The sequence below is a fragment of the Oxyura jamaicensis genome, chromosome 5 (assembly GCF_011077185.1).
Source record: "Oxyura jamaicensis isolate SHBP4307 breed ruddy duck chromosome 5, BPBGC_Ojam_1.0, whole genome shotgun sequence".
Lineage (NCBI taxonomy): Eukaryota > Metazoa > Chordata > Aves > Anseriformes > Anatidae > Oxyura > Oxyura jamaicensis.
Genome location: NC_048897.1, coordinates 28,308,210 through 28,324,884, shown reverse-complemented (window position 1 = coordinate 28,324,884; position 16,675 = coordinate 28,308,210). Strand labels below are relative to the sequence as shown.

General features: G+C 43.1%; 1 protein-coding gene across 2 annotated transcripts; it reads right to left on the bottom strand.

Annotated features, from left to right (window-relative positions):
* Positions 1 to 217: 217 nt before the first annotated feature.
* SPTY2D1 (SPT2 chromatin protein domain containing 1) lies at positions 218 to 15,669 on the bottom strand. 2 transcript variants are annotated; one of them, XM_035327640.1, is made up of 6 exons: positions 15,485 to 15,669; positions 8,917 to 9,031; positions 5,864 to 7,489; positions 4,887 to 5,046; positions 4,134 to 4,211; positions 218 to 2,041 (listed from the first exon to the last, which is right to left on the bottom strand). In XM_035327640.1, exons 1-6 carry the CDS (start codon positions 15,542 to 15,544, stop codon positions 1,945 to 1,947), a joined length of 2,136 nt encoding a protein of 711 aa, XP_035183531.1. In that variant the 5' UTR covers positions 15,545 to 15,669; the 3' UTR covers positions 218 to 1,944. The 2 variants fall into 2 exon arrangements, with proteins under 2 accessions (XP_035183531.1, XP_035183532.1); XM_035327641.1 differs by lacking the exon at positions 15,485 to 15,669 and adding an exon at positions 9,420 to 9,653 and having other exon boundaries at positions 8,917 to 9,086.
* Between the last annotated feature and the right edge of the window lie 1,006 nt (positions 15,670 to 16,675).

Sequence of the window (16,675 nt, the reverse complement as noted above, 5' to 3'; positions counted from 1 at the left end):
GACACCACAAAAAAAAAAAAAAAAAAAAAAAAAAAAAAAAAAAAAAAAAAACTTGATGATGGTCCCAGAGGTCATTGCCACGTTTGGGTAATTCTAGGAGCTACAACAGGAAATTTCAGATGGTCCCATTAAGCAGAGCGAATACAACACACTTTTAGACAAGCACTGAGATTACACTATCTTGAATGGTCTCAAGTGTATACACTGAGAAATAATATTTGTTAGAGAGTTAAAAATACAGAGGAGCAATGATGGTGATCATCTGGGCTCCCTGACAGCTAATACTGAATTAGTTTATAGAATCCATCCCAATAGCTTATGTCAGTGTTTTGCTAAGGCAGTGAAATGCTACACCATCAACAGAAAATGTCTTAAAAAGGCAAATTGTTTTTTCTCTCATTAAGAGTCAGATGTGTAAACTTCAGCAGCTTCCAAGATTGTTCCTTACGGGTTGCTGTCTGAACTCTTTCCAGGAAGAACACTTAAACAGCGCTCTGGTAGGAAAGGTTCCTTCACTAATTTTCTACTCTGTGATTTTTCCTTTTTATTTTATTTATTTTTTTCCCCAGCATACACCCCAAAACCCTTTTCATACTTTTCTAAATGCTTCTAGTATTACAACATAGCCTCAGCAGCTAAAGCGGAGGTCTTTATCAATGAAGTCTTAGAGCTTGAGGCAAAGCTGAGTGGTGATACTGGTGAGCTTTGGAAGGGCATCCATGGGAATCAAAGTAGCTGCAACACCAGGTTTGATTTTCAGACTCTCAAATACAAGCCCTAATGACTTAAATGAACCTGGCATTGATAGTAAAATTCAGTTACAGTCTTTAAGTGCATAGCTAGAAATAATGTGCAAATACGGGCATTAGGTAACAGAACCAACTCTCCTGACATGCATTTTAGATTTTTGGCTTGATTAAATTAATCAGAAGTACTCAATAGTTAGTATGAAGTTATTAATTTCAGAGAGCTGAAAATACTTTGGAAGTATGCTTTCCAAATAGCAAACCTGATTAGATAAATAACTGCTCCACGATTCAAATCACTAAACACACCTGATGCTTAATGCAAGAAAAAACCACAAGCACTGCACACAACTTGTAGAAGCAGCAGAAGCTCTTAGACAAATGTGAAGATTGACAGGGAAGGAAGGGAACTCCCAAGCATGTGCTTGAGCACAAAAGCACAGGTTACATACAAACACTAGAAATTTTTATTTTTGGGATGTGTATTTATCATACTGAATTTGCTTGGCATTGAAATTCCAGACACAGCAAAAGCCAGCCTAACCTTTGGGTTGCAACCGTAACTGTGCAATTTTTGCAAGTGACGTGCACTTTCCTGTTCAGAAATAAGAGGGTGCTAGTTTAGTTATTGTTTATGGGTCATCAGAAAGTATAAAGCACTTTATTGCTTTGAACATTTGTGGCAATGGCTGAATTTACACCCAAGCTGCTTCTGTACAGAAGGTAACATTTCAATACTTTGAGGAGACAAAGCAGGATATAAAGCAGTTTCTCTAAATCTCAAAAAAAAAAAAATAATAATAATAATAATATCAGGGAACAAGAATGGTATTCCTTCCTTTCAAGTGAATGCAAAATTGGTTTACTTGTATATGGGCCCACACAGTTCCAAGTCAGTGCATAGCTAGTCAATATTTCTGCTGGCATCTTGAACTGATTTAATCAATGGAAATTAATTTTCTTCTACTTAATAATATGCATTAGTGCATTAATTTCTTCATAGAAAAAAAATCAACCCTGGCAGTATTAAAAATAAATATCTTATTTAAGTCAAACTAAAGCCTTTATTTTTCAGTTCTTTCATCCCTTTAACATATTCTTTTGCCATCTAACAAGCAAATGGAAACTGAAGTAGAATAAGAGATGTATGGAGGCAGAGGGTAGCAGAAAAATGAAAGAAGTCAACACCATAAGTCAGTTAACGTGTCCTCAGCTTCTTAGACTGTCTCTTGCGTTTTAGTTCTTCCTCTTCCCGTCTCAATTCTTCTAGGTCTTCCTGAACACCGAGTCTCAAGCTGCCAAATAAGTTGAAAGCCTTTACAAACTGCTACTCAAGAAACATGCAATTTGTCTTCTCCCCCAAGAAAAGAAATCCGAAATTACAGCTGATTTGAGCAACAAAGATTTAGATCAGTTCAACAATTTTAAGTTTTCTTCAAACATAGCAAGATTACAGTTTAAGAAAAGAAAGAATACACCCCAAGAAGTCTCATCATTAGAGCAGAATCAAATCTTTTGAAGGAAAATAATTTTAAGTTTTCTTTAAAGAAATGACCATTACAAAAAAAATAAAACAGTTTTGCTAAGAAAAGTCATTCTTTTTTGAGAAGAAGTTGCTGAAACATCCATCAATTCCTGCCAAAGTAACTCTTACATGCAATTCGTATCAGGACTGACTCAGATCAGCTTTTCTGAGGACCGCCTACACCTTTTTCATTGGCAAGACTGAGAGTGGATCCGTCAAAAAAGCAAGAGATTTCATGGCAACTTCCTGACTTGAGGCATCTACCTGAATGACACTGCCTTACCCTCAGTCCAGCTAGCTGCCTGGACTCTGGGGAACTGGCAGAGGGAAGAGATGCTGCTGAATAGAGCATGTTCTGGCTATGTCCTTGTGCAGTTCCTTCAACTTCCTCAAAGTCAGTATGCTGGAAGAGATACTGAAAACAGTATCTGTGGTCACTGACCTCCTCTTCAATGGATGATGGCTGGATAGCCTTGCTGGTGTGATACTAGCAATGGGTGTCACAGAGCTACTGTTTTGTGATCTGTCCCTGCCTGGTTTGCAGGCCTACTCAGAGCATTTGTGCATGCACAGCTCAACGTGAAGCAGCATAAGGCAGTTTGCACCAAAATATATCAGGGTCAACCACATGACCATCTGTCATCACTCAGCTGCTCTGGGGTAACTGCTCCAGAACAGGCTCTAAAAAGCATTTTATGCCTAAACAAGCAGAGGGAAGTCAATGAATTCAGGAAACTGCAGAATCCAGATTGAGAGAGCAAACAACAAGAATCTGTGCGATCAGTCTCTGGCTTGAAGCATCATTTTCCATTTCAGCTTAGAATTTAGTAATTTTAGTGGGCCTGCTTGATTAGAAAAAAGCTCCTCACAAAGTTTAAACTTTTAACCAAACTCAGTTAAAAATAGCAAAGGATAGGAAATAGTTACACTGTTTACTCAAATTCCTCATCTCTTCTTTTGTTAGCATGTGTAGTTAAAAGTTAGTGAGGTACTAAGCTTTGCAAAACCTCACTCTAGGTCTTCAACGCAGAATTCAGTAAATAGCAGTATCACTGTAAAATTTCAGTTATTTCTCCATTTAAGAGACTACAGCTTTGCATGAGCTGCAGCTATTTGTAAGAGTAGGAAGGAATAAGGACACTAACTATAACTTTAAAAAGATGCAAGTTTTTTGAGGCACTCCATGAAAAATATAAAAAACTTAGGACAAAAAAAATTGTGACTGTATATTTCCAGTCTTTTCCATTATCTATAAAAAAATCCATAACATTTACAAAACTTTGGTAAGGGCACTGCAGACATCTTCCACCAGGCATGGAAAAAAAACAAACAAAAAGGATCAGTTCTTGAATGCCAGGTTTTGTAATAGCTATTTCAGAATGGCACAGGTCTAGAGGCCAAAACCAATAAGAAAGCCTAGTCCTCATTTTTGAAATCACTGATTAGACATGTGTCAGAGCATTCTCTATATATGCATATGCACACAAACCACACATGTATAAAGATGAAGACAAATCTTTTTCCAGTCCTCAAGAACTAGCAAAAAAACATGTTTGCGACAAATTGAAGGGTTTGTCATTTCAGTCAGAATTCAAAGTATTTGCAGAAAGACTTTTTGGACTAAGTAGGTAAAATTTCTACTAGCAAAGTTTGTGATGCATTGAATGCACATACAAAACTTTTTACTGTACCCACTATTCCACTGGCACTCTGGTTGGCTGAGCTTCATCTTTTACCTAAGATTTCCTATCGAAAATGTAAAGGCTTATTTTCCCTCCATTATAAAAAAGCAGCAAATATCCCCATGACTCAGAAAATAAACAAATCTCCCAATTTCTATTTTAGTTTAAATCTAAGCATACCTCCTAGCTTCTTCTTTCTGTTGCTCTCTCCAGCTGCTCTCCATATAACGTAAGGCATAATCACTTTCATCTTTATATCTGGAAATTAAATATTAGTGTTTAGCACACAGAAAAATACCATCATGTACAGTTCAGTTATGAATTCACATTCTTTTAGAAAGAAAAAATACCTTGCCACATATGGTTACATTAACAGTTTGAAAGAATCTAGCTTACAAGTCTTTAAAATGCTTGTTTTCTTATACCTTAGTCAGGCACGAGGAAAGTATTTTAATAAGCCACAGTCTTATTTTTTCAACAGTTCCTAGACATACTAATATGCCACCTTCAATCCTCTTAGAGAACTGTTAACACTGTTGCATTTACCAGTTCATATTCAGGCAGCTACATTCATGAATTCTCAAATACCGACTGCTATAGGAAGCATTTTAACACCTTATGATAGGAAGGAGTTACTATGGATTAGGTAGGTGAGAAGCTGAAGAAGCCATGTTGTTCATAAATGTCCTGCTTGCATCAAATATTACTGCTCCCCAATGTTATTGCCCCAGCATGGCAAGCAGTGTAAGAAGTCAAAATCCATTCTGCAAGGAAAGGGTTCTAATGGTCATTACATTTCTGCAATGCAAAAAAAAAAACATTTTTTGATATGAGCACTTCACTTATTTTCAAAGTTCTTATTCATTGAACTATATTCATCTTTGTTGTTCTGTTGCTTGCTTTGCAATAGCTTAAAATTTACATTTCTCATACCTTTTCCGGTCATATCCAAATATCTCCCGAATATGCTTTGATATTTCTTCTTGGGGTTCGCCTTCATCTTCAATGAAATCATCCATTTCAGAGTCGTATTCATCGTCATCATCGTCGTCGTCTATTTGTCTTTTGTAACCAATAGGTGGTCTCCCAGTACCTTAATGACAAGGGAATAAAAAAAGATGAATTAATATTAACATAACATTACCTTAACAGTACTTCTCCTTGCTATACTTTGGGCACAGCCATATTATTAGCTGTGGGCTTCAACGTAGAAAACCTCTGCCTCAAGCTAATTAGCAATTCTCAAATTCACTGAAAGGAAGTACTTCCCCTATGCTGTGCTGTAGAAGATTACTTATAGATTACTTATCAGTATCATCAACTGCATCCTGAGCAAACTAACAGACACAAGTCTATGTTCTTGGTCAGGGTTTTCTGGTACTAATTGCTAGAATCCATACTGCTTGCTCCTGCTCAGAAATAAATTTTTATAACTACTCACTGATAAGGTGAATTTCCCCAAGTACTCAACTAACAGTCACAGGTTTGCTGTGTTGTTTCAGTCTTCATGTGCTGCTTTAAGCATTTATTATTTAAATTATCCTATTTTCTACGTTTTTAAAGGCTAAGAATAGTTGAGCAATGCAGGAAGTGAATCCTTTAATTCTTTTCCTTTAAAACCATCCATATGCCACCATCCATCACAGGATGCTTAGCTCTCTTTCATCAAGACCTTACAGCCCAGGCCCTCCTCTCAAGGAATATGACAAGGGGTGAAAACAAGAAGTTGCAAAGCAGAAAAAAGTATTTCACTGTTAAATACACTCTAAAAGACAAATACCTTATTTTGTGCAAATCTTCCTTACTGCATCTAGAACTGCCAAAGACCCTCACTGACTTCAACTCAGACTTATCAAAAACATGGAACAAATAACAAAGTTAAAAAACTTATTTGCTACAGAACTTCATACCTTGTGAACGAAACATGGGTCTATGCCCTTGTAGAGGTCTCATTCCATTTATCTGTCCATTGCTAGGCCTTGTGACTAGGTTTTTAGAAGAAATCGTTTCCGACACAACAGTACACTTAGGCTTTACAGCTGTACCCAAGCCCGGTCGCCCAGGTGCTGGGTTTGGGCTGACTCCTGGCCTCCCTGGTCCTGTTCCCGAGCTGCTGCCTGGGCGTCCAGGTCCCATGCTTGGGCTGACCCCCGGCCTTCCTGGTCCGGTGCCCAAGCTGCTGCCCGGCCGCCCAGGTCCCGTGCTGGGGCCGACTCCCGGCCTTCCTGGTCCTGTTCCCATGCCGCTGCCTGGCCGCCCAGGTCCTGCGTTTGTGCTGCTGCCCGGCCTTCCTGGCCCGCTGCCCGAGCTGCTGCCTGGCCGCCCCAGTCCAGCACCTGAGCTGCTCCCTGGTCGCCCAAGGGCCATGCCTGAGCTGCCACCTGGCCTTCCAGGTCCCACGCCTGAGCTGCCACCCGGCCTTCCCGGTCCTGCAGCTGAGCTGCTGCCCAGCCGCCGAGGCCCTGGACTTGAACCACTCCCTGGCCTTCCTGGTCCCACACCAGAATTGCTGCCTGTTCGCCCCGGGCCTGCGCTTGAACTGCCACCTGGATGCCCAGGTCCTCCTTTTCCTAAGCTGCTGCTGGCTCGCTTTGCGTTGGAGTTGACTTCATGTTGGAGGGCTGTGGCATTTCCCATTTTCATGTGCGCAGGCCTTTTCAGGCTGGATTCTTTAGCAGAGGGTGGCCTCTGAGCCCCATTGGCCAATGGCTTTGAGGATTGCCCAGTAAAGCTTGAGCCAGATTTCCCTACGCCATTGACGGGTAATTTACTATGACTGCTACCAGAAGAGCTTTTTAAGGAACCGTTTTGAGAGGTTTTTACTTTTTCCATTTGACTTGGCCTGGAAGATGATGACCGGGAGTGCTTTTCAGTCAACGCTGGTCCTTTGGATTTCTTATCAGTACCACTCATAGAAGAAAGGCTGCCTTTTGGAGAGGAATGTTTATCTACTGAGCTTTTGCTAAGTTTTGCATTTCCACATTCTTTCAGAGAAGTCACTTTTTTTGAAGAACTGGATATTCCTGTATTCTTAATCTCCTTCTCATTTTTCTTTTTCTGCATATCTACTCTTTTATTTTTGCGTTCCAAATACTCCCTTTCTCTCAATTCTTCTGCTGTTCTGGGTCTTTCTTCTATCTTTTTCACTACTTTTATTTCTACCGGTTCATATTGTTTTTTTTCAGCAAGCCTCAGAAGATCTGTAAAGTTTAGAGGAGCAGGTGCACTTTTGGGAGGTGCCTTTGGTTTTAGAGCAGCTTTGGATGGTTTCTCATCATATTCTTCTTGCTCGTGCTCAGATTCTGTTTGAGCGTATTCAAGTTGCTCAGCTTCATCTTCTGTTGCATACTCAGTCTCTGGAGCCTGAGCAACGTTCTCACAAGTCCTCCTCTTTTTAGACTTCTCTTCAACAGGAATGCCGTTATAGCCATAAAAGTTATCCTTTGTTCGTGAGGCCATAGCTCTTGCCTTCCTGTCATGTTTCAGTTCAATACGTCTAGCCAAGAGTTGTTCTTTCTTTCTTTTTTCTTCCAATTCTGTAAAAGAAAATCAGGAGAAAGTTAAGCAAAAGCACTACTTTTTATTTCGATTTCTTCCAACTGACAAACCATTTAAGACATAGCTTAAGGATATCTGGCTAACAGCTAGTCACAACAGACCAGAAAGTGATCCAAGTCTGCCAACAGGGCAGCCTGATCCACATGAATCAGGTACTTGCACAAACAAAGGTGAATTTTTATGCCCAACTACTTCTATTACAAAACTGGCTGATGTGATTCAACAGAAGCCACTGTCAAATGCTATACAAACTAAGGAGAATTGCTGTGTAAAAAGGTACAGGACATACGGGATCTCTGGTGAAAGGGAAGGAGTTCTGAGATTGAGTAAAAGGATTTTGAGTGTACAAAATTTAGTATCATATGTTTAAGTGAAGGTGGGGAAAGGTAAGGATGAGTGAGTATTGGGGTGTGGGAACAAGAACTGGAAGACAGGCTGAGGCACAGGTGTAGGAGAGGAAGGGATGCAGCCAGACAGATGAGCATGCTGCAGGTCACTGCATCTGTTCAGCAGTGCCTCGTGCACCATCTCCACAGCCTGCCCTATCTTCCTACTGAACTGTTTTAGCTATTTTCTGCATGAGTATGCTCTTTATCTCAAGTGTCTTGTGTGTGATCTACTGACGAAATTCATGCTGAACTAGCTGGTGAATAAAATGAGGCCCGAGGGCTACATACTTGAGAGACCAATGGCGTGGATGGGGGCAAAATACCAGAAAGACCTGGGAAAAGGGCATCACTTCCTAGAAACTGGATTCGGCTACTCATGCTGCATTTTATATTGGTTCCTGTAAAGGCACCATGCCCTGCCTTATGTTATTTGTCAATGGCCATGACTGTACACTGTGAGTACAACTGTGTTTCATGTTCAGTCTTGCTTCTGCCTGGACCAGGGATAAGGAGCTGGCTTACAACTGGCCCAGGAGAGAAAGACAATCCTGGGCCACCCTGTCCATCAGACTTGGTTATAATAAAAGTGGGAAAAAAACACGGCTTAGGTAAAGCTTTTGCCACACCCATTTAAAAATTCAGGCTTTATCGAGAGAGCAGATTAAGGCAACAACATCAAGTACTCTTACCAGGTTTTGACACAAAAACAACATTTCAAAGTAACGTTAGCAAAAATTCAGGATGCTTTCCTGAAATCTCTCTCCACCTTAATTGCTTCTTGGTCTCCAGCAGTAAACATCTGTGTAGCTGATTAATGTTTAAACCTTTTGGAAAGCATGCAAACATCCCTGGCCCTAACTTTTCCACTGGCTATACCTCAGCATCAGCAATTATATGCATGAATTCCAGAAGCAAATGTAAAACCGTGTTTGCGAGAGCCCTGAATAGGTTCAAAGTCTCAAAGAGTCAATGAAAGGTCTTCCACGGGATATATTTTGGGCTGCTTCAGCAGTTACCTTTTTTTCTTTTTTCTTCTTCCTTCCGTCTGAGAAATGCTTGCACTGCTGCAGACTCGACACCCTTGACTTTTGGAACCTTTTTGGGAGGACCAACAGCCAAACTGTATCTTTTCTGCAAAGAACAAATAAGCATGTCAGAAATGTTGAGCTGTACAATGTTTTTGAAACTGAGGAGTTTAGTAACAATCACATGCAAAGAGAAGCAGCAGGTTTTGATACAATGTCCTTTTGCCTGGCAGTGGCAATGATAAATAGAGCCTTTTGCTTCCAAGAACACCCTATGAAAGCCCTATAGCCACACGACTGCTGTGGCAGCCCCACAGACAGGGCTGCACAGCACGCTGTGCCTAGGCACCTGGCAGTGCTGTGCACCTCAGTCGGGGCTCTCAGCATCTGAATGGACGCAGGATCCACGCTGTCCCTTTTCTCCTTCTGTTACCTCCCATAAATCGTATTTTTAATCCATACATTAGAGTCCAAGTGCCGCCCATACTGGGAGCTGTAACCAACACTTGCACTAGTGCAGCTGCACCACTCAGACATGCCGTTCCACAGGCGTACCGATCACCAGGCTGAGCTTTAGAATGATAAATGGGAAGGAAAAGACTTGTTACATCTCCCCACAAACTGGAGAAGAAAAAGCAACGAGACACATACACTCACCAAGATAAATACAATAGACACCAGTTAAATCTAGAAGCAGGTATAAAGCAGAATAAATTCAGAAAAGAAATTTGATTTTTTTTCCTGTTTATTTTTGTTTTGATTTTGGTAGCAAGCTGATTGTAAGCCCAGACAAGACCTACATGGTAAATTAAGCCTTATGAAGCCTCGTACAGAATTATGAAAGTTAACAAAGACATGAAAATATCTAGCGAAGATAGACACATCATCCAAGTATTTAAATGACAATAAGCTGGCAAGCAAGTAGCACAACTTTCTGTAGGTTTCAGTAACATACAATAGAAGCCTTAGGTCTAATCTGATTCATTGAAACAGCACCACCTGAAGAGACACTGGGATTACCTGATGTTACAGTATGTAACGCCATGTATTTATTACCTTGTGCATACAGATACTATGAGGCAAGGTTCAGAGACTTTTAAATGCAGCCAAAACAGGCACCAAGAAGGCCAGCTGCAATGTCAGCTGTTTGGAGGCACCTTTACTAATTTCCAAGGGACTAAAACTCTGAAGCTACGGCATCCTTCTACACTGCAGTACTGTACCCTGACATGTTTCCTCAGCACATCAATGAGCTACTACAACCTAGCTCGGTTACTGGAACTTCTCTATGCGCAAGAGCATTTGCCACAACCTGGGAACTGATTTGGGAAACCCCTAATACTCCAGAAGCTTCAGCTCTGAACAATTTTGGTTACTTTTGATCAAAATCATTAGACTCAATGATGACAGCTAGGACCATTTAAAGGATAAGAAGATGAACAGAGCTGGGCCCCTCTTTTTTAAGGGCAGCCGAGTCACTCCCCCTTCCAGTCCCATTTCTTCCATGCTGTTTACCACAAGTATCCTGAAGACCTCACATTTCAGGAGACCCCCACTGTACTGCAGTAATTCCTCTCAGTTTCTGCTCACTTTACCCTTGACTCTGTGGCCTGAAGTAATCCAGCATGCACAGCCTAAATCAGAACAGATAGAGAGGCAAAGCAATCCCCACATCATGAGGGAAAATCCTTTCTGAAGGATATTGAAGCAAATTAGTGCCTTTGGAACAACTGAAGGTACTCTGTAGTATATCTTTGGCATAAGTCAGTGTTGTACTAAGTTAAACGCGGCAAGTTTCACAATTGGTAATCTCTTTTGGCAAAACTTGGTATAATTATACAACTTGTACAGTTTTTTAAATACAAAGACAAAAGAAAGGATTTTCTAAAACAGCTTTAGGCAGAAGGAGCACTTTTGAAAACTGCTAGACAGCAGGGACTAACGCAGATTGATCTATCCCATTAGGAAGCCTTATAAAGAATTAAAGTGATGGGGAAGCAGTTTTCAGGCTTTGTTTTGCTGCACTACAACCAACAGTCCTACCCAGGCACAGGTTTGTGAAGCAGCCTGACAGACACTGTTTGCTCACTGCCACTGATGTGAAAAATTGTGCAAAACTCAAGATTTGAAGTCTTCCTGGCAGCAGCATTTCTTAATATTGACTAACAGCTGAAACCACAGCTAAGCATTATTTCATGAGTACAGAAAGCTCTGTACCATGAATCACCACTGCTGTTGACACACAGTTGTGAACTTTCAATTAAAAACGCATACGATAACCTGCTTAAGTTAATCTTTCTAAAAGCACTGAAACATGCACGTGCTCCACAACCACCAATAAAATACACAACTTTCAGTACAAAAGAACATGCATCAGACTCCAGGTAGAAGTGCCTGACTAAGTCAGGGCATGTCACTACATCAGTGGCCAGGCAGCGGCAGCTGTTATCACAGAGGTGGTTAAGTAACAGGGAAACAAACATTTAGCCCTAGAAGAGAGCAGGTCAAGCTACCCAGAACAGTGCCATTCTCAAATTGCAAACAGCGATTAACTCTCCAGGTAGCATCTGCGACAGCTCACTGCCGATCGCTGAGACTAAACAGGCACTGCTTTAGCCAAAGAATAAAGGGAAGGCTGCGGAAGTGCCTTTCTTCAACTGTGTCCCCTCAAGAAACACAGCCTCTTCCCATCAGCGAATGGTACTCCTGGAGGAGCTCTCCTCTGAGGTTTCTCATTTCCCTTTACCTGTGTGAACCCTGCCATGACACCACCTACCCAGTCTGAACTAGCACCCAGACAGCAATGCCTGCCTCTGAACCTGAACCCTGCGAGAGACAAGTGACAGATCCTGCACCATCCCACTTTGTTGTACAGCACCAGTACCCGCCAGCGGCTCTGCTCTGCGCCTGCACAGCTGAGCTGAAGGCAATCCCCACTTGTGCTACCAAGGACAGACAGCTTTCACAGGTTGTCTCACACGTTCTTTACACTGGCAAGTTCAACACAGCTCTTGTGAGCACACAGCTCAGGTGAAGCTGTGCTTGCTGCTCCCCACTGAGCAGTCAGCTCCTGGCCTGCGCTTGGAGGGCCACCACCTCTGGTCTGCGGACCTTAGCTCGTGCTGCAGCTGTTGTTTCCCAGCACACACACGTGTGTAAAATGCTTCCCCAGCCACCACTATGAACACCCATTTAGGACAGTCAATGGCAGTTACCAAGCACGCTTCAATTTGTATCATTCCCTGCAGGTTGTAACCACCCTTATAAATACTGTAACGATAAGAGCATTCCAACAGTCAGCTGTTCTCATCTCTCAAAACCCACTTAACAAGGCCACCAATTGTATGAAAAAGTGTAAAAAAAAAAAAAAAAGTCACTTGAAGATTTTGCAACTGCTGTCACAAGACCTAAGTCGAACCATTAACTGAAAAAAAACACAAATTTCTTCTCTTGAATATTGCTTCACACAGGAAGAAGGCATACTTTGTTCTTTCCTTCATGCGGTGTATTGTGGTCCCCATTTTCATTCATTTATAAAACAAGAGATGAGGAATAGGGAAAACTCAGTCAGTGCTTGCAAAAGCCTGGAACGTAACCATCAAGTCCAGTTGCTAAATAAAAGCTCTCTTCAACCCCTTGCCAGCTTTTTTATGGCAGATCTTGCTGTCCTCGTGGGCGCTGATATAGCGCACGAAGCACTGCCGGGCCCTGTTTTGAGACAGGTTTTAGCCACACGATAAGCATAGCAGATCGAACAGGAGCCCAGTTCCACAACTGCAACCCATACTTCACAGTCACCTTTCCTCTAACTCTCGAAGGGCTCCTCCTGCCTGGAGGCAAGCGTTCAGTAGTTTGTAAATTACAGTGTCATGGGAAAGCTCTGTAACAAGTTCTGGTCCCCTGAACAAACTCCCGGATTCTGCTGTGGTTTTTCTTCCCAAATACTTACAATGACTGCACTTTAAAGGAAGTTTATTATAAGGAGTGAAACACAAACCAAGTTTCCATAATTGCATGTATCTGTCAGTTTTAGCAGAGGTTATTTTGTAAGGATGCATGCTCCTGTGCATCAGTCCAACTTAAAGCCAGACTTCAGCCAGTGCTGACGTGGATGATGAGCTGTTTCAGTTTCAGGGCACCTCTCTGTGGTTAAATCTGTTTCAGATTTCAAGTTCTGTCCAATGATACACCCGCTGTGAAAATGAACAGTGACCTAGGTGAGGTTGTTTCTAATTATTGACTGCAGAATCAAGACAAAATAAAAGGATGACTTGGTTCTTAAATATGCTTTTTCTGCTTTTAAGTAACTGTTATTTCATTTCATACTTTCAGAAGTATCTTCCATGAAGACCTCAAAGTACTTCACCACATCAATTATGCCCCATAACAGCATGTACCGATCTCACTGCGAAGAGAGGGGGTGGCTAAACAGGATTTACATCAAACCAAGTTCAACAGTTGCGACTGGGATCATGTCTAATCAAAGCCAGTCCACACTGCAGGTCTAATGAACAGCTGAATATAAACACAACAAAATACACACAATATCGAAGCCCCTCCCGAATGCTACATGAGAAAGAGACATTTTTAAACAACTGATTTAAAGATTATTAATGACATCATTAATACACTAGTTTAGATATTTCTCTATTTAGAAACCCAACCTGATGCAATTAATAGGGCCCTGGAAGGTTAATTTCAGCAGTGTTCCTTTCTAACCTATTTCCACTGGGAGATGAACAAGCAGAGCTGTTTTTACGAGGACATGATGCAATACTATCCCCCCTTTTATGATACAGGACCATATTATTTCTTAGAAAGTAGAAATGATAGAAAAAAACAACTTACATGTAACTTGTGTGTTACTCTTCTTGATTACAGTAAGCATGGAATCTTTAATTCAGTGCACTGTAAAGATTATTTTAAACTCCTCAAAGGGAAATTCAGGGGATCTGCTGATTAATGCAGGAATCAACATTTCTGGAAAGCCATTAATATTACATACCAGTGAATTCTGTAATTTGTCTGTACAGTATTTTAATCAAAAAATATGTATGGCTACTTATATGCTTTTTATAGGGATGAATTTTACGCATTAGTTTTACTCTAGTGGAGTGACTTAAATGTCGACTGATCAAAAAACCTTCACGGGTCTTCTTCTGAAGCCCAACAGCTGCAGATAACTTCAAATAGTACCAAGCACAGTTCCACTTTTGTTCGGAGACCAAGGTCATCTGATAGTTAAAAGCTACACCACTGACATGCAAGAGAGGCAAGAAACCAACCCTGCTTCAGCTATAGATATAATTGCACTCCCTCTGCATGAGTTAATCAGGTAAATCCTAATCCTGCCTTTTCTAAAAGCAGTAACAAAACCCTCACCCATTGCACAACGGGTAGGACTGCCTTCCCGAGCACAGTATCTGGGATAGGGAGCATGGCAGATGTCTCATCAATTCATCATCGCAATTCATAACTGTGTGACAGGAAAGAGTGGTGCAGCACCTAAGAAATGCAAGAGAAAACTAAAGATGTTGAAAGAAATTTTACTACAACCACCCCAAAACAGCTTTGTGAAACAAATACCTTGTTTTAAAAGTAATAAACCAGGCATTTAAATACCTTACCATGTTTTATGTAGTCCCTGTTTTCCTATTTATGTTACAAAAAAACATCTGTATGTAGATTGAGGCAAACTTGATCAGACTAAATACAAAAGATGTGTTACAAATGTATTCATTTGCAAATGTACACAAAATGTATATTGATGTATAAATTTTGTGTATACAGAGTATGTTTTATAAGATTTTTTTAAAAACACAGCAGAATCTGATGAATTCTGTGTACCTACCATGTGGTTGGTCCACACCAGTGACTGGTCACAACACTGGTGAACGTTAACAAAGCTTAAGTAGCGATACAGAGAGTCCAAGACAAACCTTGATCCTGGAGCATCTGTTTCAGCAGTATCAGAAGTAAAGGCTACACTTTTACTCCTTTTTCCCCCCTTTTATGCTAAAAGCCTCTACCTGACCTCATTTACACTGCTTTCACCACGGAAGCACAGAACTCTGACGCCTGGTTAGAGAACACACAGGCCAAGTGTTTCCCTGACTGGTGTCTGCCCTAAGACAATATTTGTCATGCACATAAGCACACACGGCTTACAGCTTGGTCCTGCCGAAGGAACGAAACCCAGGATGCCAGCGCACCAGAAGGCCCCCGGCCCTTCCTACGCGGGTTATTCGCAGCCCAGCCCCCACGGCCTCGGTACCATACGTTAAACAGCGACCTGCCGGAACGCCTGCCCCACAACCGCACGAGGAAGCCGGCAGGCTGCAGGCCGCCCCTCAGCACCGACGCCCACCCCAGCACGGCCCCAGGACCTGCACCGCTACGGCCCGGCCCCCGCGGGGCCTTCGCCGCCTGTCACGGGCCCCGAGCCCGGTGCCTCGGGCGGCCCGGACCTGCCGGCGGCGGCAGCCGCGCTCCGGCCCCGGAGGGAAGGGGACGGGGAAGGAAGGGCGCCCCGGTCCCGGCACCCCATCCGTGTGCTCACCGGCACGGCGTTGAGGCCCTGCTGCTCCGAGGCCATGACGAGGATGTTGTGGAAATCCATGGCCGGGGCCGGAGCCGAGGCCGCCGCCGCTCCGCTCCCCTCAGCGCCCGCCCCGCCCCGCGCCGCTCGCTTCCGGCCGCCGCCACCTCCCCCCTTATGTCGGCTCGCCTCGCGCCGGCGTCACGGCCTGCGCGTCACTTCCGCCCTGACGTGCGCTTCGCCTCAGGAAGCGCGGCTGGAGGCGGGGGGCCGGGGCTGTCCCTCGGGTGGTGGCGGGGGCCCGGTGGGGCCGCCCTGAGGAGCGGCCGTGAGTGCCCCCTCCGAATAAATCTCCTGCCGCCTCGGTTCCTCTGAAAATAAATAAATAGAATCACAGAATAGTCTAGGTTGGAAGAGACCTCCAAGATCACCGAGTCCAACCTCTGACCTAACACTAACAAGTCCTCCGCTAAGCCGTATCCCTAAGCTCTACATCTAATCATCTACATCTAAATAAAACGATGAAAGTTTCTCTGCTCTAGCCTGCTTCTCACACAGGCTGCTTTCTTTTCGTTTTGCACTCTCGACACAAATTCCTCTCTAACGTGACGTGTGCCTCCAAGCCCGCAGCTGCCCGAGGCTCCTGCTCTCAGGCTCTTCCCTTTCTTTTCCCTCTGCGCTGCTGACAGGGAGGGCGTTGGAAATTCTCTGTGCCTCCAACTTCACATTTTCTCCTCCTCCTGTTGGTTTCGGTGGTGCTTCCACTTGCCTTGATACTATTTTGTAATGCCCCACTTTCAGTTCCTCCAGCTTTCGGCCTTTACCAGTCTCCCTTGTGGCTCTTCCCTGCTGTCACTTCACTTTTCCGTATCTGAAATTCCTTTCTGGGTGTCGCTTTGAGCCCCATAGGAGCTCTATGTAAAGACACCCAGCGTGGTCCTAAGCGGGGGGAGGAACAGGATGGTTTGCCCCTGCGAGGCACTGCAGTGCTCAGCTCGGTGCTTTTGTACTTCCTGAGCCTGAGGACGTCTGGAGCTGCTCCTGCAGGGCCTGCTCTGGTGGCTCTGTGTGGGGTCTGCACCCCTCCTCACTTCCCACTGCCTTCACTTTGCCGCAGTCCTGGTTTAACCCATCACCCTGGAAGCACATCTTTGTCCCCCCCTGTAATAAATTAGTGGGGGTTTGTTCATTGTCTTTGAGGAATTTGGAGGA